At 39.7% G+C, this 25,234-nt stretch overlaps 3 protein-coding genes across 14 annotated transcripts in view; 2 read left to right on the top strand and 1 right to left on the bottom strand.

Moving 5' to 3' along the window:
* LOC132840879 (centrosomal protein of 135 kDa-like) overlaps positions 1-6,539 on the bottom strand; it is an 8,111-nt gene extending 1,572 nt beyond the window's left edge. The window contains exons 1-5 of one of the 3 annotated variants that reach the window (XR_009647845.1): positions 6,379-6,539; positions 4,489-5,823; positions 2,780-2,938; positions 92-232; positions 1-7 (exon numbers count right to left, since the gene is read on the bottom strand). The exon at positions 1-7 is cut by the window's left edge and continues 1,572 nt beyond it. Coding sequence is in view for 1 of the 3 variants with exons in the window: in XM_060862954.1 (XP_060718937.1) it covers positions 2,862-2,938; positions 4,489-5,638 (1,227 nt within the window). In the remaining 2 variants the exon portion in view is untranslated. Of the gene's footprint in view, positions 233-2,599; positions 2,939-4,488; positions 5,824-6,378 lie in introns of those variants that run through there. The other 2 variants (XR_009647844.1, XM_060862954.1) reach the window with 2 other exon arrangements.
* Positions 1-15,673, top strand: part of ppp1r16a (protein phosphatase 1, regulatory subunit 16A) — a 38,162-nt gene extending 22,489 nt beyond the window's left edge. For both annotated transcript variants that reach the window (XM_060862933.1, XM_060862924.1), the window contains exons 8-11: positions 10,153-10,228; positions 10,558-10,687; positions 10,833-10,989; positions 11,805-15,673. In XM_060862933.1, coding sequence (XP_060718916.1) covers positions 10,153-10,228; positions 10,558-10,687; positions 10,833-10,989; positions 11,805-12,278 — 837 coding nt within the window. In that variant the 3' untranslated portion in view covers positions 12,279-15,673. The remainder of the gene's footprint in view (positions 1-10,152; positions 10,229-10,557; positions 10,688-10,832; positions 10,990-11,804) is intronic.
* A 319-nt stretch (positions 15,674-15,992) lies between these two features.
* Positions 15,993-23,365, top strand: si:ch211-217a12.1 (alanine aminotransferase 2-like). Of its 9 annotated transcripts, none has more exons than XM_060862861.1 (13): positions 16,081-16,190; positions 16,724-17,082; positions 18,764-18,942; positions 19,202-19,291; positions 19,426-19,534; positions 20,064-20,197; positions 20,443-20,686; positions 20,810-20,889; positions 21,148-21,284; positions 21,688-21,862; positions 21,970-22,125; positions 22,224-22,336; positions 22,938-23,365. In XM_060862861.1, the coding sequence occupies exons 3-13, from the start codon at positions 18,820-18,822 to the stop codon at positions 23,026-23,028; spliced, it is 1,452 nt and encodes a 483-aa protein (XP_060718844.1). In that variant the 5' UTR covers positions 16,081-16,190; positions 16,724-17,082; positions 18,764-18,819; the 3' UTR covers positions 23,029-23,365. The 9 variants fall into 9 exon arrangements, with proteins under 9 accessions (XP_060718878.1, XP_060718886.1, XP_060718844.1 ...); XM_060862851.1 differs by lacking the exon at positions 16,081-16,190 and adding an exon at positions 16,205-16,615; XM_060862895.1 differs by lacking the exon at positions 16,724-17,082 and having other exon boundaries at positions 15,993-16,116.
* Positions 23,366-25,234: the final 1,869 nt, after the last annotated feature.

Below are 25,234 nucleotides of genomic sequence, written 5' to 3'. Positions count from 1 at the left end.
GTTTAATCTGAAAAGAAATCATAGTGAAATGCAAAGTCAGAGTTATTTTCTTACATCACTAAGACTTTTATTCTTTTCTTTTTCATCTTACCACAGAGTAGACAGTTTCTCACAGATCCACCTTACTTTATCATCGCACGGCCTGTCGTTCCAGAACTTTTTACCTGGAAAACCCCAAATCTCAGCACAGTCCTCATTACCCACATTATTGGGTTCCCCTGGAGCCCAGAATCTGAAATCCAGAGACTTGGAATCAGTCTGATCTGAATTAGACACACTTCTAGCAAATTAGCCAAAATGAATAATACAAGATGAATTAAATAAAACTAGCAAACACGGTTATATGATTCAGTGCCGATCAACCCATGTGCACATTTGTGTGTTCATTTAAATCATTTACATAATCTCAGTAGTGAAGCTAGAGTACATATGGTTTTTTTGACCTGGAGTGTCATTAATTTGCGGCAGATGATTTAAGAATATATACAGTATCTCATAAGTGAGTACAACCCTCATATTTTTGTAAATATTTTATTATAACTTTTATGGAACAACACTAAAGAAATGACACTTTGCTACAATGTAAAGTAGTGAGTGTACACCTTGTATAGCAGTGTAAATATGCTGTCCCCTCAAAATAACTCAACACACAGCCATTAAGTAAAAATGTCCAAATTGGGCCCAAAGTGTCCAATATTTTGTGTGGCCACCATTATTTTCTAGCACTGCCTTAACCCTCTTTGGCATGGGGTTCACCAGAGCATCACAGGTTGCTCCTGGAATCCTCTTCCACTCTTCCAAGATCACGGAACTGGAGCATGTTTGAGACCTTGCGCTCCTCCACCTTCCGTTTGAGGATGCCCCACAGATGCTCAATAGGGTTTAAGGTCTGGAGCCATGCTTGGCCAATCTATCACCTTTACCCTCAGCTTCTTTAGCAAGGCAGCGGTCCTCTTGGAGGTGTGTTTGGGACCATTATCATGTTGGAATACTGCCCTGCGGCCCAGTCTCAGAAGAGAGCGTATCATGCTCTGCTTCAGTAGATCACAGTACACATTGGCATTCATGGTTCCCTCAATGAACTGTAGCTCCCCAGCACTCATGCAGCCGCAACACTTCAGTTCCAGTAATACATGTCCTTAGTCTGCTTGTCTTTAGCAAATGGTTTGCTGGCTTTCTTGTGCATGATCTTTAGAAGAGGCTTCCTTCTGGGATGACAGCCATGTCATTTCAGAAGCCATACATTTATTTTCCAAACACAACCTCTGGATATGATGCTGACCACGTGCAGTCAACTTCTTTGGTAGACCATGTTCTGAGTGTAACCTGTCCTGTTAAACCCCTGTATGGTCTTGACAACCATGCTGCAGCTCACTTTCAGCGACTTGGCAATCTTATAAGCCTGCACCATCTTAAATAAAGCAACAGTTCTTTTTTTTCAGATCCTCTGATGCCTCTTTTCCACCAGAAAGAACCGGGTGCTGGTTCAGAGCTAGCGCTGGTGCTGGTTCAAAGTTGGTTCCACTGGCGAACCTTCTAAGAACCGGTTTGCCTTTCCACCGGCTAGAGAGCCATCACAGCACTGAGTGTGAAGTCACTGTAAACGTCTCACGTGTCCCAGCAACTTTAGCGCAGCAGCGGCAAACAGAAATACATCAACAATGGCGGATGTTGCTTTACTGTTAATGCTCATGGCTTTGCGAACATACATTGGCATCCAAACGCGGCGAATAAAACGTGTACATGCAGCTCCATGTAATCTGTATAAACAGAGGTTGTAATCGAGAAAGTACATAACGTTATTTTATCATTAACACAGAAAAAAGTTAGCCTTAGCATGTAGCTACCTACTATCATGTGTGCTGATAATGTATCATATCGCGGTAAAGTAAAAGTGTATTAAACATTAGTATACTTAAGGTACATTATCAAATGCGCTAACAGTAGCCCCGCCCACAGCCCCTGACACAAGCGGTTCTTAAGTCTAGACCAGCAACGTTTTGGTGCTACTTAAGAACCACTTTTCCTGGTTCAGAGCCGGTGCTTTGGCTGTCGAAACAGAAAGAACTGGTTCTAAATTAGGCTCTGGCTCCGAACCAGCACTCAAACTGCCTCGGTGGAAAAGGGGCAAGAAAGTTCTTTGCCGTGTTGAACTTCGAGTGACAAGTATGAGAGAGTGAGAGCAAAAACACCAAATTTAACACACCTGCTTGCCATTCACACCTGAGACCTTGTAACACTAACGAGTCACATGACACCGGGGAGAGAAAATGGCTAATTAGGCCCAATTTGGACATTTTCATTTAGGTGTGTATTCACTTTTGTGGCCAGCGTTTTAGACATTAATGGCTGTGTATTGAGTTATTTTGAGGGGACAGCAAATTTGCACTGTTATACATGCTGTACACTCACTACTTTACATTGTAGCAAAGTGTCATTTCTTCAGTGTTGCCACATGAAAAGATATAATAAAATATTTACAAAAAGGTAAGGGGTGTACTCACTTCTGTGAGATACTACATATATTTTTGCAGTGTGTGCTACTTTAGTTTGTGTCATGTAGGATAATCCAGGATAAATAGGGAATGAACTTTAATGTCTTGCGTAGTGGTCAATGGCGAACCATCCACCCATTTCCAGGTCCCCTCTGTGTTTCTGTCATTTAAACCAATCCAAGCCTTATCGTTGCCCAGCTGCGTACTAAGGAGAACCTGTAATGATAACAGTTAATAAAAAAATTCAGGCTTATTGTTTTTCTTTTAATTTCAAGCTCTCTAACCTGTTCCTCTTTGGTCTGGATGATCGCAAGGTCTGCTTTGTTCGTTTTACAGTCCTGTCTGCTTTCAGTCCATCGCTTCTTCTCAGTAGAGATGAGGTAAAGACTGGAACCGAAGTATAGTATATCCATCCATAAAGTATATCCATCCCTGAGTTTTTTCTTCAGTTGGTAAGATAGAGAAGTATATATTGTAAATCTCATTTTGTTTTTAAACAGACCCACTCCTTAAGGTAATAATTTTTTTGTTGTATTGTTTATTTTCCTGCATTTTCCCCCATTTTATTCCAATTTGGTCTCCTGTCAATTCCCAATGTTTGACCAAACCCCAAACCAAAGAGAGAGTATAGTCCTCCCATCCGAATAGCAGGGCCATCATTGGCAGAGCCATTCTCGAGATTTAAACTTGCAATCTCTCCTGCCTACTATATTTTGTATGTGGCCCTAGTTCCCAAAATATTAACAATTTTGTGTGTTAAATCCTTGTGGCCCTAACCAGGTCTCTGGTATGCCCCAGTGTTATCAGGGTTTTTTTCTTCCTAACCACACAAATGTAAAAATTGTCACCTCCTACAAGTTTTTGCTAAGTCTTGCCAGTTCTTTGTCCACACCACTTGCACATGCACATTCTTGTAAAATCCCAGCAGCACTCATAATTGTTACTAGGGATGCACCGATCCAATATTTTGGATCAGTATCGACGCCGATCCAAGCATTTTGAGCATTTTTCCAAGCATCCAAATCCGATACCCGTGGTCATGGGCGGAACATTATATGTTTTTTTATATGTTCACTTTTTAAGACCAATAATATTGGACCCAACCACTTTTACCGTCTCTATTCGGCGCATATGTATTTTTTTATTACTTTTCAAAGCGCTGCCAGTCGAATCCATTTTGCTTGAGGAATGCCCTAATAAATTAAACTCCATTCCGCATTTTACCTACAGCATTGACCACGCTCCTGCTTCCTGAAATCAATGGGCGTCTGAATCATTATATGTGGGTGGGACAGGACACACCCACTTTTTATTTACTTCCGACGCCCATGCCCGTGGTGGTTGATTAATGTCAATTAACTAACTATTGCTTGAACTTATAAGAAAAATACATTTATATATTAAATTACTTTAATGAAAATAAATATAATACATTTTTATAGGAAATATGTTGCACAACCGCCTGCGACAGACAGACAAGTTTAGCAGGCACCCTTTCCATTTACCTCAGTGTGTTAAACATGTCGCTCATTTGGGTGCAAGGTTTACTGTTTAATACATTTTGCATTGTGTTTCAAGAGTTCTAATTTAAGCTTCACTTTAAAATATTGCCTTTTCTTCAGAAAATAATTTAATTTAATAATTGCAGTATATATGGTTTAGATTGTTATGCGACTAACTGTTAAAAGTACTGTTTGCTACTGCATTAATACTTTTTTAAGGATTCTTGTGTTTTCATTTTTCATCCAGAAATGGGCATTTTTGTATTTCTTTGCCAGAAACAAATAAATCTTAACAACTAAAGAGTTGTACATTCTTTAGTTTTAAAGGTAGAAACGAACACAGATATCGGATCGGTATCGGGCGATACCGGCAACTGCTGGTATTGCAATCGGATCGGAAGAGAAAAAGTGGTATCAGTGCATCCCTAATTGTTACATAGCTCTAGTAATTGTTACTGATGTTTTGAGTTTTTTTTTGGACACGTGCTTACCTATCTTTGCCAATATGTCCTGAATTTCATCTTTCTCCTTCTGCAACTGGTCTTTCTGGTTTGTCATTCTGCTGTAGTTTGTCTGCAGTTTCTCCATTTCATTAGCCAATTCTGTACATTTTGCCTGGTCTTGTTCTCTCACCACGGTCAGGTTGTTGTATCTGGTCTGTAGCTGGTCTATATCGATTAACAGGTTGTTGTACCTGGTCTGTAACTGGTCTCTTTCAACTGTTAGGTTGTTGTAACTGGTATGTTGCTTGTATCTCTCAATTGTCAGGTTGTTGTAACTGGTCTGTAACTGGTCTTTCTCGACTGTCAGGTTGTTGTAACTGGTCTGTAACTGGTCTTTCTCGACTGTCAGGTTGTTGTAACTGGTCTGTAGCTGGTCTTTCTTAACTGTCAGGTTGTTGTAACTGGTCTGTAACTGGTCTCTTTCAACTGTTAGGTTGTTGTAACTGGTATGTTGCTTGTATCTCTCAATTGTCAGGTTGTTGTAACTGGTCTGTAACTGGTCTTTCTCGACTGTCAGGTTGTTGTAACTGGTCTGTAACTGGTCTTTCTCGACTGTCAGGTTGTTGTAACTGGTCTGTAGCTGGTCTTTCTTAACTGTCAGGTTGTTGTAACTGGTCTGTAACTGGTCTCTTTCAACTGTTAGGTTGTTGTAACTGGTATGTTGCTTGTATCTCTCAATTGTCAGGTTGTTGTAACTGGTCTGTAACTGGTCTTTCTCGACTGTCAGGTTGTTGTAACTGGTCTGTAGCTGGTCTTTCTCGACTGTCAGGTTGTTGTAACTGGTCTGTAGCTGGTCTTTCTCGACTGTCAGGTTGTTGTAACTGGTCTGTCGCTGGCCTCTCTCGACTTTCAGGTTGTTATAAATGCTCTGTAACCGGTCTTTCTCAACTGTCAGGTTGTTGTAACTGGTCTGTAGCTGGTCTTTCTTAACTGTCAGGTTGTTGTAACTGGTCTGTAACTGGTCTCTTTCAACTGTTAGGTTGTTGTAACTGGTATGTTGCTTGTATCTCTCAATTGTCAGGTTGTTGTAACTGGTCTGTAACTGGTCTTTCTCGACTTTCAGGTTGTTGTAAATGCTCTGTAACCGGTCTTTCTCAACTGTCAAGTTGTGGTAGCTGGCCTGTAGCTGGTCTTTCATCTCTCTTCAGAGCACTGTAAAGTTGGTCCCTCTCAGTAGTCAGGTTTGCATAGCTGGTCTGGAGTCGGTTGTTGCCAGTTTGTTGAACTTGACCCACAGCACTGAGACACCAGAAATCAGGAGAACACACAGCAGGGTCAAACACACTGCAGCAAGTCTGTAATATCTGCTCCCTGAAGTATTACCTTAAAAACAAGAACCGGAGATAAAGGAAAACGCTTTGTAAGGTCACCTACCTTACTCATTTACAGGTACTTGTTTTTTGGTTTTTGGCTTTGTTTCTGATATTATGATATGCATCTCAAAATATATAGTTTAATGGGATTCAGATAAATTATCTTGTTATACCAAGGTCCAAATGTTCAATAAACAGGACAAATTCACTCTTTCATAAGAGTGAATTTGTTAAATAAAAAAACACACTGTAATCTGTATTAGACTATTTACCGAAACAGTAATGCATTAGAGTGAGCAAATTAATAATAAACATGGGATAAATAAATATAATAAATAAATCAACATTTCAACCTTTTTACCAGTCAGATTTGAGATTTCAGCAGTGCAGCAGGATAAGTATATAAGCGCATAACGTAACAGCATGTATCAGCTTTTCGAAGATCATTTCCAAAATATGCAAAAACAATTTGTCACGTTATGTTCGTGTTAATCTCCATAAAGATTTTTGCTGTGTGTTAGCTGTTTTATACGAGACTTTCCCCTTGTCTGTGTTGGTACCCTACCTGATTTGATGTTCTTGATGCTCTCATTGGCCAGGTCATTTTCATTCTGGTAATCTGGATCTTCACAGGAATTGAACCTCTTGTTTGAAACCACATTGAAATTTTAACTGCAGCCTGTCTCATCTCCATTCTGCTTTTTGGTGCTGCGCTTATGCTGCTGTTCCTTCTCAGGCGGTGTACAAGATTAAATACCAGGGAATCAAAATGCGTATTTAGTAGTTTTATATGAGTAACTCTAAATGTGGAAGTCAAGCTGTGGGTACCTTCAAAAATGATGAATTTGCTCAAATCAAAGTTGAAGCGAAACCTATGATTCCCATGTAAACCCAACTTCTCCTTAGGTCTGATGACACAGAGTTCTGCAAGATGGTTACTGTAGACAGATGTGTTCCAGATCACATTCTGATGTATCTTTCCTTGAAACCAGCATGTTGAGTTATGCCATTATATTTGTATTCTCTGAGCTTATGCCCTGCAAAAATGAGTGTAAAATAAGAACTTGTCATAGCTTGATTTGTTTTAAATGTCCTTTTGACCCTTTTTTGGTTAAAAATAGAAAAGACCAGTTCGATTTATTGGTAACCAGTTGTATAATCCAGACATTTTGCTGAATCTCTAGTCGTCCTCTCCTTCTCGATCACCCACTTTCGTTTTGACTCTTTTAAAAACATTTCATCTTCTTGGTGTGTTCAATGAATCTCTGGATCTGGGCGTGCTACCATCCTCTTTTAATCAAGCCTCAATAGCCCTTCTCTTGAAGAAGGGCAAGGATCCCAACCTGTGCGGGTCGTACAGACCGCTGTCACTGCTGAATGCCGATGTGAAAGTGTTGGCAAAAGTAATTGCATCCCGGTTAGAAAATGTACTACCACGTATCATATCTATGGAGCAAAGTGGATTCATAAAAGGGCGGCATTCATTTTTTAACACTCGTACACTTTTCAATATAATTTACTCTAAGCAGTCATCTCCGTTTCCTGAGGTTGTCGTTTCATTGGATGCTGAGAAAGCGTTTGATAGAGTCGAGTGGGAATACCTGTTTGCGGTATTGAAGAAATTTGGGTTTGGTGATACATTTGTCTCCTGGATCCGCCTCCTTTATAAATCCCCGCAAGCCAGTGTTCGTACAAATAATATTAGCTCTGATTATTTCAGTCTCGGGCGTGGAACCCGGCAGGGGTGCCCACTGTCACCACTGCTATTCGCTCTTGCCATTGAGCCATTATCCACTAAACTTAAATGCTCATTATCCTTTAAAGGTATAACTCGCAAGGGGGCGGAATATAAGGTATCCTTATATGCCGATGATTTGTTGCTATATGTGACGGATCCTGCAAGCTCTGTTCCTGTTATTTTATCTATCTTAAATGATTTTGGCTCTTTTTCAGGATACAAACTGAATTTTCTTAAGAGTGAGTGTTATCCGGTAAACAATACCGCTCTACAACTTCAGCACCTGAATCTGCCGTTCAAATTCAACTGTTCAGGCTTTAAATACCTTGGTATTACGGTGACCCGTTCCTTACCCAAACTTTTTCATGCCAATCTTGCTCCGCTTGTGGCAGACATGAAGTCGGATTTTCAGAGGTGGAGCAGTCTACCTCTGTCTTTAATGGGAAAAATCAATGCAGTTAAAATGATTGTTCTGCCCAAGTTTCTTTATTTTTTTCAATCGCTTCCATTATTTTACCAAAGTACTTTTTTGATTCTTTAGATAGAATCATTAATTCTTTTCTTTGGGGTGGAAAACCTCCCAGAATCCGTAAGACTCTATTGCAGAGATGTAGGCTCAGTGGTGGGCTTGCTTTGCCCAATTTTCAAATGTACTACTGGGCTGCACATATCCAAAAACTAAACTCCTGGACCAATTCAACGGAATCCACTTGGTGCAATCTTGAGCTACTGTCTTGTAGATCATCCTCTATATCAGCTCTGCTTTGCTCACCCCTTCCGATCAAACCATCTCAATACACTCGTACTGAATCCAGTCGTACTGAACACACTTAAGATTTGGTTTCAGTTTAGGCGTCATTTTAAATTTAGGGCTCTATCAGCACTGGGCCCCCTGAATAAAAATCATTTGTTCCCCCGTCTTTTTTAGATTCAGCTTTTTCACTATGGCACGAAAAAGGCATCAAGCAGCTTTGTCCGCAGCTTTGTTTCTAAATGCCTTCCCAATTTTCCCTCTGTACCCCCCAAGCAACCTTGGGAGAGTTTAGTCATGTTCACTCCACACCAGCGTAGCTTGATTTCCCAGATATACATTTTCATTTTATCTCTCAATAGCTGTAATATAGATAAAACCAGGACCGCTTGGGAGGAGGAGTTAGGGCTGCAGTTAGGCGACGAACGTTGGGAGAAAGCCGTAGATAGGATATGGTCTACCACTTCCTGTGCCCGCCTCAGTCTCATTCAGTTTAAGGTTTTGTATAGAATTCATTTTTCCAAATCTAAACAGGCAAAAATCTATCCTGGGGTAGAGGACAGATGTGACAGATGTCATGCTTCCCCCTGTCATCTAAGTCATATGTTTTTTCTGTGCCCAAAATTACACGCATTCTGGACAGGTTTTTTCGGCATTATGTCCTCCATATTTGAAGTGCAATTGACGCCATGCCCTCTGATCGCTATATTTGGTATTACCAATGAGTCAGTATCACTGAGTTCTGTACACAAAGATGTTTTAGCCTTCTCATCTTTGTTGGCCAGACGTTGTATACTTCTGCACTGGAAGGCAATAAGATGTCCCTCCATCTCTCAGTGGTTTAAGGATCTGATGTTCTTTCTTAAGTTGGAGAAAATAAAATATACACTGAGGGGTTCTACTGATACCTTTTTTTGCAAGTGGCAACCTGTTATTTCTTACTTTAGGAGACTACAGGTGTTACCTGATTAGAGTTCTAATTCAGTCAATAATTGGACTGTATGCATAACCTTTTTTTCCGTTTCTTCAGTTGTTTTAACAGGGGGATGTGGGGTGTTTGTGCGTGCGCGCGTGAGTGTGTGTGTGTGTCTTTGTCTGGGGGTTTGTTTTTGTTTTGGGTGGCGGGGTGGGAGTGTCTGCTCTTTGTTGTTTGAAAAAGGAAAATGGAGAATGTCTGTATACATTCTTGTATTTGTGATTGTTGATTTTTCAATAAAAAAATAAAATAAAAAAAAAATAATAAAAACATTTCATTAGAGCTTATTCGCACAGTGCTCATTCCCACCTATTCTTTGTATTTGTAAACCCCTGAATATGAGCGTTCCTGATCGAGATGATAAAGATGGAAAGAACAGAAGGGAGTGGAAGCAAAGCTGCTGATTGGTCAGCTGCTGTACCATGTGTTATGTCATCAGGTAACAGGTGAAATTCAGAAATTAATCAAGAAAGAAGAAAGGAAAGAACAAAATTAAAAGGAGAACAGTGGGGAGGAAAAAAGAAGAAAGGGGAAGATCTTCTGGTACAGTCACCACTTCTGTTAAACAGTAATTCTGAAGTAACCAGTAATGAAGCGGAGGTACTAGAGCCACCGCGATGTTGATTATTTTCCCGTAACAGCATATCCTTACTTTTTTATTTAAATTTTTTTAGGCATTTTGCCCAATTTTTTTTGCCCATTTTCTCCTACATTTAATGTCCGTGTTCATACCGTCAGAGCTACTGTTATAGACACCTTCTAACCAATCACTATAGAGGATTTATCAGCTTTGTGGTTTATTTAATGATTGGTGTGCAGCATTAAATGACCTGATGTGTGTGTTTCTCATTAGGACATGTTTGTCTTGTTTCAGCTGCAAATGGTTGAGCTGTTGGTGGCTCATGGCGCAGATCTAAACGCCAAGTCTCTCCTGGATGAAACTCCTCTAGGTGAGTAAGACACTTCTGTTTGTTATGTTGAATAAATAATTTTTCAGGCCAAATCACACAGGGATCTGTAATCAAGACATGATTAGGTCCTATATTAATGCACTATTTATGATTCAAAATATGCTTCCTATGTATTAGGGTTAACTTCCTGCTATCTTCCTGCACCATGTAGGAAATTATAGCTCACAGTATACTCAAACTAAGTACACACACACACAAGACGCACGTACAGATGCGCGCGCACACACACAGTATTGCACTAGATAGCCTCTACTCTTCATGCTCATACAATGTGTGCGGTGTTAGGCTGAATCTTTGTGTGTGTATAGATGTGTGTGTGGATGAGGAGGTGAGGGCAAAGCTGCTGGAGCTAAAACACAAACATGATGCCATCATGAAGAACCAGGACAAACACAAAGGCTCACTGCAGAGACGAGCATCCAGCGCCAGCAGCCGAGGGTGAGTGTGCGAATGAGTGTGTGATAGAAAGAGAGAGAGTGAGACCATGTATGTGAGTGCATGTGAGAGAGAATATTTTTTGTTTATGAACACAGTGAAGATTCTGCACTGAAATGTGTGTGTGTGTGTGTGTGTGTTTGAGCAGTAAGGTGGTGAGGAGAACGAGTGTGAATGAGCGTAGTAGTTTGTACAGACGAGAGCACCACAAGGAGGCCATGGTATGGCAGGACAGGGGGAGACAGGACAGACAGACGGAGGATGAGGACGAAGACAGACAGACGGACGCCGAGCTCAAACACATGGTGAGAAAATGTAGATACACAAAACACATATGAGAGTACTTAAAAACATGCACAAGTTCAAACCCAGCACCCCTGATTCAGTCCCTCTAGGATTTCACCATTTTGCAACCACAGAAATGAACTCAAAATCAAAAGCCAACTCTGTGATATTCAGAAGAGATCACAGTCTTCCACAATTAGCAAAGATTTTCCACATTCAGCCAAATCCCTCTTTTTCCTACAACTGACTCTATGATCTTTATTCTGATCCACTTGCTGATACTGATCTTCACTAAGTGCATTAGACTGCATCATGAGTCAGTCAGTGGAATCATGATTATTTCAGTATGAGTTTACTGACCCCATGAACCCATGATGTGGTTGTGTCTCGTCTCATTCAGGTCACGTGCACTGACTGAAGATTTTGGGGCATAACTCGCATACCATTTGTAAGGTGGATGATGAGTGAAGAGTAAATTGTCTCAGAAAATGTATCATTTAATCATATCATATGTCTTTGTTGGTTCAGATTCTACAGATTCTACATCAAGAATTACATTTAGATGCAAATATACAAAGTTTCATTTTCATAGCATGTCTCTGGTGTGGGTTATTAATTGAACAGTGTTTAAAAATGGGGTGTGGCCATGACATTATGCTAATTAGGCAAATGACTGCTTGTGTCATTATTATGATGTCAGAGATGATTAGTTGTATCAGTAAGGTGATCTGTAAGACAACAGGAGTGTCAAACCTTAAAGAAATTAAGTACACAATGATGAGGCTTGGTTTTTAAGATTGTCTTTAACACGATTGGCTGTTCCCTCTTGTTATAGACGACAGCCTCTAGAGTCCAGGACGCCCATTCATGCTATCCGGATAATGACCGAGGATTAGAAAACGGAGACCGCGACTCTATCATAGGAAATGGCAGCACCTTTGTTGCATCTTCATCCTCTGTTCCCGGAGAGGTGTGCGGCGGTGGACGCAGGGAGCGCAGCGCTTCCTATCAGCTGAGTCCGGCACTGCCGAATGCTGACCCTGGGGACACAGATACCATGACGCGGGACAAATCACATCAGACGCTAGCTGAGCTGAAACGCCAGAGAGCTGCTGCAAAGCTTCAGAAACGACAGGCTCCTGCTCCGCCGCTACTTCCTCCCACACAGGAAGAGGCGGGGCCTGCCGAACAGGTGACACAGCCAGTATACTTCACACCTGCGAGTGGAGATCCACCTCTACTGAAGCTAAAGGCACCAGAGGAAGAGGAGCCGGCCAATCACAAAGAGCCGTGCTGTGGACTTATGTAGGAGGACAAACAGAAGCATTGTTAAGAACAGTTAATTACAAGCTAAGCTGCGGACTCGTACAGGGAGCACACAAACAAACACACACACACAGCTCTACTGGCAAGCACAGAGTGCAGAATTCCTCAAACGTTTCAGCAATAAACAGTGCTGTTCTGTTTTTTTTTTTTTATTATTTAACTTTTACAGAATTTTATGCGGGCCGTCACTGTAAGGCAATTTCATATCCTGCGCTCGTTATCATAACTCCCTGTTGTATTTTTGTTTACTTTACCACACTTTCCTGTCAGAGAAGAGAGAAGACCGAGCTCCAGCACTTTATTACTGACATCTCGACATTCCATGAACTTTCCATGAACATTCCATGAACACCTGCATTCGAGTCATTAGTCTTATTAATTCTCTGTCCTAATGGCTCCCTAGTGCACTTCACAGGGTACAGAAGCCATTATTCTTATAATATCATATATTGTGTAGGGTGTTAAGAGCTGAATCCAATAGGGTTCCCTAATATACATATAGTGCGGCGTGTAGGGCGCAGAATCCAGTGTCGAACCTTACCTTACAAAAAGGATAGGGAGAGGAATTCTCAAATTCTTCCATATTGGATAACTTGTGCACTACATAGGGTGCAGAGTCTGTTAGTTCATCTATCGAGTGCACTTTCATATTTTTAGCTGAATTGTTCAACCATTGGCAGTTAAATAATGAAAGAAATTCTCTCTTTTCTTAAGAGATCTATATTTAGAGAAGTATAAAAAATGAAGATTGAGGAATGAAGCTGAAACCTAAAACGTGTGTTTTGAAGACTAGAACAAATCTATTGCTCAGGCTTTTACTGCACAAAGAAGCCACCAGGATGGCTGCAAAGATTTAAGACAAATTAGCTGAAAATATTTTTGTAGATATTATTTTTAGATGGCAAAACCTTTTTAGCTTTATTTCGTTACCGGTGGAAAGACCAGCGGACTTCCTGGAGTCAGTTTAGGGAGTGAGAACTTTTTTCCCAGTGTACAAACACAGCTAGTTAGTTTTTGTAAGCAGGTATGTTTAGGTATGTGCTGATTGTTGCATTTTCTTATCATGTTATTTACAAGTGGAAACTCCAGAACTTTAATTCTGTCAAACACAACCACACCCATTCGGCGCTCTAGATACAGCCCATTAACCATGCCCACTCGGCGCTCTAGATCAAGCCCCTTACCCACGCCCAGTCAAGGGTCTGGATCCAGCCCCATTACAAGCCCACTCAGCGCTCTAGATCAAGCCCCTTACCCACGCCCACTCAGCTCTCTAGAGCCAGCCCATTATCCATGCCCACTCAGCGCTCTAGATCACACTTATGTGAAACTAGTTCCTTAGCCTTGTTCACTTGGCTCTCTGAAGCTGGCCCTTGAACCCCACCCACTCAACTTTCACCCTTATTTCACCTCTCAACTCTCTAAACTTCTCCACTTGGCCCCAAAAATATTATCCCTCAGGTTATAATTGTTTGTTCTGTCAGAAATTAAGTCAATGACTTAAATTGTGATTAATTATAATTAAAGTTCATATCTGTGATCGGAATGGTACGATCAACCACTTTCTGATGGCTTGACGGGGAAATGTGATACTCGGCACAGGTATAAAGAATCTCCTGATATTACACTCTTGTGCAACTTCTAAAGCAATAATACACCTGATTTGGTGAAAGTATATTTTGTTGTAAAGTCTGATTGGGGGACGCTGGTCCTGAAACTGTCATTTTAGCCTGTGCGGAGCTGTAAAAAGTAAAGATGTATCTTCCGGACAAGTATGTGAAGGATTCAGGCCAAAATTAGATTATATGACTTCATATGCATTAGTAATGTTTCGAAAAAATATTCCATGTTATTGATGGTGTTATTGCAGCTGCAGACACGGCCTTCCTGTCACATGAAATCAATTTTGGATAATGAAACAAATTTGTATTTTTGTAACACATTATTTCTAACATTATATACATATTCTATATTTTCATCCAGCTTCTTCTTGTCGTGTTAATGATCTAATAAGCACATTTTCCTTGTCATGAAACTATGAATAATCCTGCTCAACAATCCAAGTTATTCTCTCAACAGAGAAATGCTTTTCTGTGCAGGAAGGATGATGATTTGTCATAAAGGAAGCATTACTAGCTAAACAACAAATAAAACAATCGTGCACTATGTGATTGATTCGAGACACGTCCAGCACGAACACCGTCAGCATGAAAACATGTCGAGATTTGATGCTACCTTGTGATTAAGAATCCTGCCCCTTCGATCCACATGACATTAAAACCGTTAAACATGAGTAAATGTTATTAACTATAGGAAATGTGATTTTTAAAAAAAAAAAACAAAAGTCGGTTCCTGATGATCCTCTCTCAGATACAGCGAGACCATTAGTTACTCTATTTTTCTCAAAATCATTTATGCTACAATCTATGAATTAAAAAAAAAAAAAAAAACAACCTGGACCTGGAAGATTATATATCTATATATTTGAAAAAAAAAAATATAGCTTTATTTATTTATTTATTTGATGAAGCACTGGACCATGAGAAGGAAGTGCGAGTCTGAACTTTTTTTCTTTCTTTTTTTTTTTTTTTTTAAAACACAAGCAGCCTGCTGCCTTTAACTGCTGTCTGTTTTTTATGTTCTGACTCAAACACAACTTAAAATCCTATATTTTGATAGGGAGTCGACGTTTTCTGGATCGCTGTAGATTTAAAAAAAAATTTAAAAAAAGATTTATATAGAAGCTATTTTCATGGTGTCTTTTCACGGTTGAAGATGATGTACTTTCATAATCTTATTTAAAAAAAAAACAAGTCTAAACGGACAGTCTCTTCTGTCTGACATTTTTGTTGCACAAAAAAGTTCCGTTTGAATCAAGCTTAAATAAAAGGACCTAAAACTGTCAGTTTGTTTGTTTCTTTGACTGTATTTAATTTTCATGTTAAAGTTCTCACTTTTTATTGTTATTTGTGATTTTTATTTATTTTTTATTTTTATTTTTTTGTAAAAAAATGATAGCTGAATATTAAGTCCCCTAGAGGCTAAAAGACAAAACAGATTAACTGGATACAGATTAGCGTTATGTTGTATAACTGACCTTATGGCACGCTTCTATTGTATTATGTCAATCCGTGCTGGCATTTCGTCATTCTTTCTTTCTTTCTTTTTTTTAACGATGAAAATTGTCTTTATTCGAAATATGAGTGTGTAAAAAGTTTGTGTGTGTGGAAAAGTGCTTCAGTTGTCCTTAAGAATAAAGTAAAATGACACCCCTTTGTTTTTGGTTGTTAAAAAAAAAAGCAGCAGCAGCACCAGGATCTCCACACTGATGAAGGTTCTAAAAATATGAAAAATAAAAAAAGAAATTGCTCTAAAAGACTGAGTTTGAGTTAGTGAATTTTTTCCACTGATATTTAAATCCTGTATTTTCTTTTATTCAGTATCTAATTTTTCAGTCAATTTGTAGTTGTAGTTGTAGTTTGTTTATTTTTTATTTTGTTCAAATAATGTTTGTCTTTGTTTTACATGCTGAAGAAAATCATCTGAATGTACTCAGAGACTCAGATAAGCACATGCATGCACACACTCTCTCTCGCACACACTCTCTCTCACACACACACACACACTCATTCACTCGCTCTCTTTCTCACACACACACACACACCCCCTCTCAGACTCGCACTTGGCTCCGTCCTCAGATCACCGTCACTCTGACCTCGGGCCCTAAAATGGTTTGAGGGGTTTGAGGTGGGAGGAGCGTTCCAAGGCTTTCTGCACTCTTTGAGGTCACAGAGGTCAAAGGTCATTCCTCCCAACTGAAGGTGGTGTCTGTTCCTCGAACTGGGGCTGTCTTTGACTTTGTGTGACTTTCAGTGTGTTCATCACGGAGTGTAGTGTGAGTATGTGATCATTAACACCGGGCTAATGGGTTTGTGTGTGATCCAGCTTCTCACACTACGCATGTTCAGATCTATCTCTGTCTAATTAGCATTTGGCCCATTTATTTAACAAAAGGTTTTGTGTAAATGTTTTGGTTATTTCTGTGTGTTGCAGTTTGTTTAAAAGGAACATTTAATTATACAGGAGTTTTATCTCCACACTGCTTTTGACCTTCTTGACTGACTTTCTTCTGTTCTCACTTCCTTTATACACACCATATTTGGTCGTCATATCCTGTGCGTGGTTAGTGTAATTCTGTACATTATCTACATTTCTGCGTTTACGTTTTAAACTGGTTTAAGTTGACCATTTCAGTATATGTTCTTCAGTCAGGTCCTGATCCTCCTGGAGTCTGCTGGGATTCTGCTAGAGAATCTGCAGGTTTCTGACAGCGTTGTTGCTTTGAGTCATGATGCTGAGTTGATGTTCATCTGCCTTGGAGAGATCTTGCTGATTTTGTAGAAATACTTTGTGTCTTGTTGCTTTCAGACAGTTTTTGAAGGAACTCAGATTGATGTTGAGATCAGGGCTCTGTGGGGAAACACCATCACTTCCAGGACTCAATGTTTGGGGACATTGTCCTGCCTCCTGTCCTTGATAAGTATCTGACTGTATTTCTGAGCTTCGAGGACTGCATTAATCATAACCAGATCTCCAAATCCATTTGCAGAAATGCTTTAAAACCCTAGTCTGCTTTTTAATATCCGCCTTTAAGGTCTCCCTTGCTGTTGTTGTAGAACTACTTGGTGTCTTGTTGCTGTGCTCAGGCTTGCCATGATGTATGAGCTGTGACATGAAACCATCTTCCACCACCTCACCTTGGTAGCAGAGTTCGGCTGTTTTGCAAGGTATTAGCTCCTCCACAGCTGTTCCTATTTCAGATAATGACTCTGTTTCAAGCTACATATGTAATTGATGAACATTAGCAGCATCAGCATTGCTTGGTAGAATTGTTAACCATATACCCAAATCCCTGACTTTGTGCAACTGTACAAAGTGTGCAAGATGCTGGTTTGATATTGATTTCATTTAGAGTTTTCTTATGTTCGTTTCCAAAAATCCAATTATTAAAATATATATTTTTGAAAGCATCCTTCAAAAATAAATGTTACAGCAATTACTACAGAATAGAACAAAACCTAAATAATTTATTTTTGTTTTTTCTCACAAATTTGCAAGATTTATTTGACATCTGAACTATTTCCAGGATTGTGTCTTTGCCCCAAGGCTGCTGTAATAACAAAGCTCTTGAGTTATGGGTTTCTGTAAGAACTAAAACAAATCTCAGCCTTCTCTTATAGTAAAATAATCAGTACCAGTGATGTAGTGCAGCCCATTGCAATGTTGTTTCCTTCCATGTTTTTTTCTGTCTTAAAGTAAAAGTACATGCTTTGGCATTATTCAGCATTAATATTATCTTGAGATGTACAGCCTCACGACTCAACATTCGACTGATAAAGCACATGCTAACGGTTCATACAGTCTGGAAACTCTAGTGATTCAGTTGTTCCTGAAGAAGCTTCAGCTGGTCGGAGTGTGTTCTTGCAGGATTGGCGTGTGATTTCTTTGAACATGTGCGATCATAGAAACTCTACACTCTACCCTCGAGGTGTACGGTGTGTGCTGGCCAGGTTTAAAAATATCCAGACCAGCATGTGCTTCAACTCGCTGCCAAATATCACAGAAGCTCAAAACGGCATTGCTTCGGGAGTCTTGAACATGTCTGAGCTTTTCCTGCCATTTTTTTTTCTTGACTTTTTTACAAATACCACACCTTTTTCAAGTGTGTGCTATGCTTCACAACTCCTCAAGTTAAAGATGCTCTCACAAAGCAAATGTTGTTCTACTCCGGTGTTGTTTTGATGGTCTTTAAGGTAGGAAAGGTGTTTCTATAAGCTATTTATATGGATCCCTGTAGTAAAATGTGAAAATGAAGCGCTCATGTTACATAAGCAGGATGAGCGAACCGTACACACACCCACACACGTGTATTAGGATTTATGTCTAAATTGAGCTGGTTGAAGTACAGAGCACTCAGATTAATGACAATGATAAATACATTTTCAGTAAATTGTCTGAAATGCTACATGTATGAAGTGTTAACCACAGATGTCCATACTCTTCATCTTTTAGAAAGCCACTGACAGACTCCACATTGCTGTGAAGGATTTATTGAGTGATGAATGAACACTTAAACTTGCTATCTGAAAAGAAACTTTAACTGTTTGTGTTTTCAGTGCAATATAGCGATAGTTTTCTTTGTTTTCTGAATGTAAATTGAGTGCAGTTTAGTTTCTAGTAGTAGCTTAATCCATTTTTATTATTATTTATGCTATCATTAGATTGAAACTTTTTTTTTATCCAATGTGATTTATTCGTAACAATTCAGAAACATTAATTTAGTAACATTAACTGGAGCTAACTATTTTGACTGACTAATTTAATGTGGATGTAATGTGATTATTTAAAGCTATTTGCTAGCTATTTACTGTGTTGTATGTTGTTTGGTTCTGCCGTGTTTACCTGCAGAATTATTTTGTCATACACTGTCACTTCCTGTCAGAGGGACTACAGCTAGAGAAACAATGGCGAATCATGTAAATGTGTTGACGCTGGACACCATGAACCCGAACGTGAAGAAGGTGGAGTATGCAGTGCGCGGGCCTATAGTGCAGAGAGCCGTGCAGATCGAAATGGAACTTCAACAGGTTTGAATGGATTTGTCAAACTGTGTTCACATGCAGCTATAGGGCGTGACGTTTGGGACACCCCGAGTGGAGTAATGCTGATGTTTACATGGCCTATATAGAGCATAGGGTGTGAGGATTGGGACACACCCAAAGTGTTGTAATGCTGATGTTTATATGTCCTATATATTAAATAGGGCCTGAGGATTGGGACACACCCACAGAATGATGCCAATGTAGTGAGCAGGATGTGTGTAATACTGTTTTTCCCCTCGTGCAGGGCATGAAGAAGCCTTTCACTGAAGTGATTAGGGCAAATATCGGAGACTGTCACGCCATGGGTCAGAAACCCATCACCTTTTTCAGACAGGTTGGTATCAAACAGCAGAGTTACTGAGTCATTAGTTGATCGTGTGTGTGTGTGACACTAATGTCTAGATAAATAGAACATATTTAATTTAATTCAGTTGAATAAATGGCTGATGGTGTGTGTGTGTGTTTCAGGTGTTGGCCATCTGCTCTTATCCCGATCTTCTGGATGATGACAGATTTCCAGAAGATGTGAAAAGTCGAGCTCGACGGATCCTTCAGGCCTGCAGTGGAGGGAGTTTGGGTGAAGCCTCACGCTGCAACAGTCCTCATTTTACTTTTCCTCCAATCTAATTAAAGCAAGCATCCTTCTTTTTAAACGGTGAAAGTGTAAACAGAAGCTGAGTTTTTCAAAACTGACTTCTGAGCTAGTGCGTTAGCTAATGCTAATTACACTAAAAACATAATTTTTTTAAATTTAATATTCCTGATCCATTGATGTTTCTTTAGCTGAACACAGGATAAGCTCTCATAGTGCATTGTGGGATATTATATAACACAGCCAGTTCTCTAGTATCAGGTAAAATGCTAAGAAAAAAAAGGAAATTTTAAACAGGGATTGAAATTTCCATTGATAAATAAATAATTGAAATAATATAGTAACCATAAAATAAATCAGCAATTAAAGTAAAACAATAAAAAAGGTGGGATGAAGCATTCGAATTAAATATTTCATGCAAAGAAACTCAATAATACAACAAATTGGATGAAGACGAAGAAGAGAGGAAGTCAGTGATATTTTGTAATGGTTAGTGCACCGTCTCCACCCTCAGGCTCCTACAGCGCCAGTCAGGGGATTCAGCTCATTCGACAGGATGTGGCACGATACATTGAGAAGAGAGACGGAGGCATCAAGAGCAATCCAGACAACATCTACCTCACTGCTGGTGCCAGTGACGGCATAGTGGTACACACAAACACACACCCACCCACCCACACACACTCTAACAGCCTTCAGTTCAGCATCAAATAATATGCTACTGTTGTAGAACAATGACAGTTTTAATGATCACATCTGATTAAGTTTGTTAACTAGCTAGCATTCATAGTGCATTATTATCAAGTTTCTCTCTCTCTCTCTCTCTCTCTCTCTCTCTGTCTCTCTCTCTTTTACTCTGTCTCTCTCTCTCTCTCTCTCTCTCTCTCTCTCAGACAATGTTGAAGCTGCTGGTCTCAGGTGAAGGATCTTCTCGGACTGGAGTGATGATCTCCATCCCTCAGTACCCGCTGTACTCCGCCGCTCTGGCCGAGCTCGCCGCTGTGCAGATTAATTATTATCTGGACGAGGAATCATGCTGGAGTTTGGACATCAGAGAGCTGCAGCGTGCTGTGGAGGAAGCCAAGAAACACTGCACACCTCGAGTCCTGTGTATCATCAACCCTGGAAACCCGACCGGTAAAAAACAAACCTCATCACACTGTAGATCAACCTCTTTTGCCCTGAACACTGCGGGAGCTGAAGACTCCATCCCTAAAAAATGAGCAGCACTTACTTTATCACTCACTTTCTCATGGCTAGGTCAGGTGCAGAGTCGACGGTGTATTGAAGATGTAATCCGATTCGCCACGGAGGAAAAGCTGTTTCTATTGGCTGACGAGGTGTGTTAAAAAATTAACCCCGCCCAATCCTTCATCTCCAGTTAATTTCTTTCTTTCATTCTTTTTTCTTCCTTTCTTCCTTCCTGCCTTCCTTCCTTCGTTCATTTGTTCGATCGTTTATTTGTTTGTTTGTATCTTTCTTTCTTTCTTTCTTTCTTCATTCATTTTTCATTTTCTTCCATCATTTGTTTCTTCCTTCCTTTCTTTCTCCTCCTTTCTCCCTCTTTCATGCTATTTTCTCGGATGTACTTTTCACAGGTTTATCAGGACAACGTGTACGCAGATGGCTGTGACTTTCACTCGTTTAAGAAGGTACTGTTTGAGATGGGGCCGGAGTACTCTGAGAGACTGGAACTGGCCTCGTTTCATTCCACATCCAAGTGCTACATGGGAGAGTAAGTGAGCTAATATGCTAAATGTTTAAATAAATTTAATAAGGCAGATGTCTTCATTTTACATTTACCATTTAGTTTACTAGCTTGCTTAGCTAGTTTGCTAGCAAAATGGATCCTGGCTGAATAAACGCAGCATAATAGTTCACCCAGTGTTGTAACTTGGCTACCAGTTTTAATAATAAATTACCAGACCTAATGGTAGCTAACTTGAAAGTAAACTTGGATAACCATTAAAATACATATCATTAGCTAACATGTTAGTAAAGTTCTATTTGACTAGCTGCCTGGCTGAATTAAAGAAGTTAAGCTACAAGAGCCAGGGCTCCTGGGTTTAAGTTCATTGCTAAAAACCAAGAGCTCTACATCTAGACAGATGCTAGATGTTTGTTCCATCTTCTCTAAGGTGTGGGTTTCGCGGTGGCTACATGGAGGTGGTGAATTTGGACTCTGACGTCAAGGTTCAACTGACGAAGCTGGTGTCAGTGCGTCTGTGTCCACCTGTAACTGGACAGGCTTTACTGGACCTGGTGGTAAATCCTCCTGAACCACATGAACCCTCGTATGACACCTTCATCAAGGTGCTTAAAATCTTCAAAGGTGTAGTGTGATGTCCATTTTGACTGGTAACATAACCATAAAAAAGGCGAGAAGGTTAAAACGATGTTGTCTGTGCTGCTGTCTGTAGGAACGCTCATACACATTGGCTGAATTAGCTAAGAAAGCTAGCATGACACAGCAGATCCTTAATCAGGTGCCAGGAATCCAGTGTAATCCAGTCCAGGGAGCCATGTACACCTTCCCCCGCATTCACATTCCACCTAAAGCCATCTCCATAGCCCAGGTACATCGCCTAACTGTCCTGGAGTGGTTTAGTGAGTTTAGAATTAACATTAAAGTGTCCTGTGAGCTGAAGCTGTTGCTTTTTGTCATCGTGTACAGGAGAAAGGTCAGGCTCCGGATATGTTCTACTGCATGAGACTGCTCGAGGAGATGGGCATCTGCCTCATACCTGGAAGTGGATTCGGGCAGAAAGATGGAACATACCATTTCAGGTTTGTAAAGCAAATAAAAAGAATTGAAATAGCTAATTAACATGGTGTTAGGCAGCTAGCAGTGCTAAATAGCTACATGTTTAACATTAATCAATATAGCTAACTGACTAGCTGATATACTTTGTTGTGTTGGCCAACTGTCCAGTGATATAGACTCAAATGTGCCTGCTAACATAACAGTTAAAATACTTTAGAATTTCATTATGGATTCAGCCAAATACGTGGATTAGATTAGCAGCCATGTAGCAGTGTTATCTAGGTAATGTTAATGATTTTGACTTTTTGTTAGCATGTGTCGAAGAACTGAATGTTATGATTCAATTTTTAGCATTTGGAAGTATTAGCCACCTGAAGATTTTGTTCAGATTGTTAGTTAGATGAATGTTTACATTAAACCTGACTTCAGTTACAGTTTATATTAGATGAAACTCCTGTTAGCAGGGTTAACTAGATAAATGTACAGATTAGATTAGCATTTTGTGGCAGTTTCACTTAGATGGATTTAGTTTTGTATGAGATTAGTTTTATGTTTTATTTTTTGTTTGAATATTTGACTGACCGAGTACTGCAGTTTTGACATGAACAATTTCCTACTGGTCAGGATGACGATCCTTCCTCCAACTCAAAAGCTGAAAACTGTTTTGGAAAAGATAAAAGAGTTTCATCAGAGTTTCACACAGCAGTTTTCATAAACTCAGAAACTCACAGTGAGAGGATGCAGGACCACATCAACGTAAATCAATCATTTGAATTCAAACCTGCTTTCTGGACTTCAACCCAGTCAGAGACCAGAGGGTTGGAGATACCTGCTGAGTGTTCCTCAGGGATGTGCTACTTTAATCCACTTTGTGTTGGTTGTTAGTGTGTGCTGCAACAATGAACTAACATGCAGCACTGCTGACATGTCATGGCTTCAATAGAGCGTGTTTAATCTGGAGCTGAGCTGATTTCACCTGATACTTTGGCAAATTGTTTTTAAAATGTGAAAAAAAACTATATATATTTTCCAATTAAAAAATAATGCTTTGAGTTTTTGATTTTTGCCCAAACTTCACACAACCTACAAATGTCTCACACAGAATTAATACAGGCTGTTAAAATATATGTCTATATATTTTCTTTTATTGATCTGTTTTCAAGACCAAATTACAACCTTATTAGATTAAGTTAGCTCATGGTCACCTGAGTGCATTTAGTTGTGTGTTTCTTGCTAAACCAAGCTCTTCCTCATTCAGAATAAACTGCAGTGTGTGTGTGTGTGTGTGAGAGAGAGAGAGAGAGAGAGAGAGAGAGACTGCAGACACATACCACACACTACACCTGCATTGATCCACTGTAGACACTAGAGGATGCTGTTCTCTTCTGTCTGTAACACAATATTACACAGTGAGATTCTGTGCGCACTGAAAATAGACAGATAGCCAGTGTTACAGTCTGTAAGACAAACTTCCAGCTACATGAGACGGACAGACTGTGTATAGGATTAGATGACAGTGTACCTTATTAGTTTGTACTCTTCACTTTCACTTGTGACTTTAAAATACCCCCCCAAAAAAAAAAAAAAAACAAACAACAAAGTTCAACATTTACACATAAGACGCCATGTTTTTCTGACCCTGCTGTTTGTTTACCACAGAGTGATGACTGCTTTGTCATGTATACATGTTTACAGAAAAAGCTCAGTGCAGCACCACAAAAATAAACTGCTCTCTGTTCCCGTACTAAATGCCTCTCTACAGCTCTGGATTGAGTTCGTAAGAAAAAAAACAAAAAATGGGTAAGTAAAATACATATAGTTTACATATAGTCATGCATTTTTTAGCACTGCCACAGAGTCAGTGAAGAAAATCAATGACTCAGTCATCAGTCCAGAAACCCAGAAACAGTTTTCTTTGGGGTGCGGGGGTCTGGGGGGAAGGGGGGGGGGGGCCCTTCCCCCCAGACCCCCGCACCCCAAAGAAAACCCTTATTACAGTTTATTAACATCGCTGACAGAAAATGGTGAGGGAATTATAAAAACCTAAATGACTCATCACACTTCAGTGTTTTGCCATCTGGTTTTTTGGAACATTTTCTCCATCCCTCCATTTAGCACAGGCATTAATCACGGTCATTAAAAAGAAAGCAGCTCTCAGAGAAAGCTGTTGGGAGTTGAGGAGCGGTGGAGATGCAGATTTTTACACTTCAGTATCTATTCTTACATTGTACACAGCCTTACTAACTAGTAGTAATTAGCATTACTAACTAGTTTGTGTGGTAATTAGCTAGTTGGATAACTCCCATAAACTACCAGTTTGCAGGGTTGTTTCATTTAGTGAATGTATTTCAGTCTCTCTGATGGGGTGATGGAACGTCAAAGAGAGAACCCTGAGAACATAGGGCTGTATTCAATTAGCAAAAGTTTGAGGTAATCATTTTGTGTATATTGCCTGCATGTAACACCTGATAGTGTTTTACATTAGTGTCTAGAGCACTATCTTAAATAGAAGTAGAAGCTTGGGACATAAATGTTCTATGCAGTGGCATGGAATGTAGAAGCATGGAATCTTGGGAATATAGTAACAAGAAAATACATATTTCCATAAATTTCACTCTCAAAACAAACAGATGTGAGGCAGATGGTGGATGCTAAATTTAAAGAGAATATAAATTCAGTGGAGAAAAGTGTGTGTGTGAGAGAGAGAGAATAAGTGGTGAAAACTTTGTGTCACTATCACACACACACACACACACACACACACAATTCTTGCTATAAAATGAGCATCTCTTTGGTCTTTTTTCGCAATACATTTATGCTTTCCCCATGATACACCTACACACACTTCCTTTAAATGTCTAAAATCATTGTGCTAACTTCAAAGTACGTTGCTAAGGTAACCAGGTGAGTGGATGTTGATT

Source organism: Tachysurus vachellii, chromosome 2 (assembly GCF_030014155.1).
Source record: "Tachysurus vachellii isolate PV-2020 chromosome 2, HZAU_Pvac_v1, whole genome shotgun sequence".
Classification (NCBI taxonomy): domain Eukaryota; kingdom Metazoa; phylum Chordata; class Actinopteri; order Siluriformes; family Bagridae; genus Tachysurus; species Tachysurus vachellii.
This window is presented reverse-complemented; position numbering and strand designations above follow the sequence as displayed.

Excerpts from the sequence above, each read along its gene's own strand:
- si:ch211-217a12.1 (XM_060862895.1), top strand. The coding sequence starts at position 18,820 with ATGGCGAATCATGTAAATGTGTTGACGCTGGACACCATGAACCCGAAC. Across the intron at positions 19,292-19,425 it reads CCATCACCTTTTTCAGACAG|GTGTTGGCCATCTGCTCTTA; the intron begins GTTGGTATCAAA and ends TGTGTGTTTCAG. Across the intron at positions 20,198-20,442 it reads GTGCCAGTGACGGCATAGTG|ACAATGTTGAAGCTGCTGGT; the intron begins GTACACACAAAC and ends TCTCTCTCTCAG.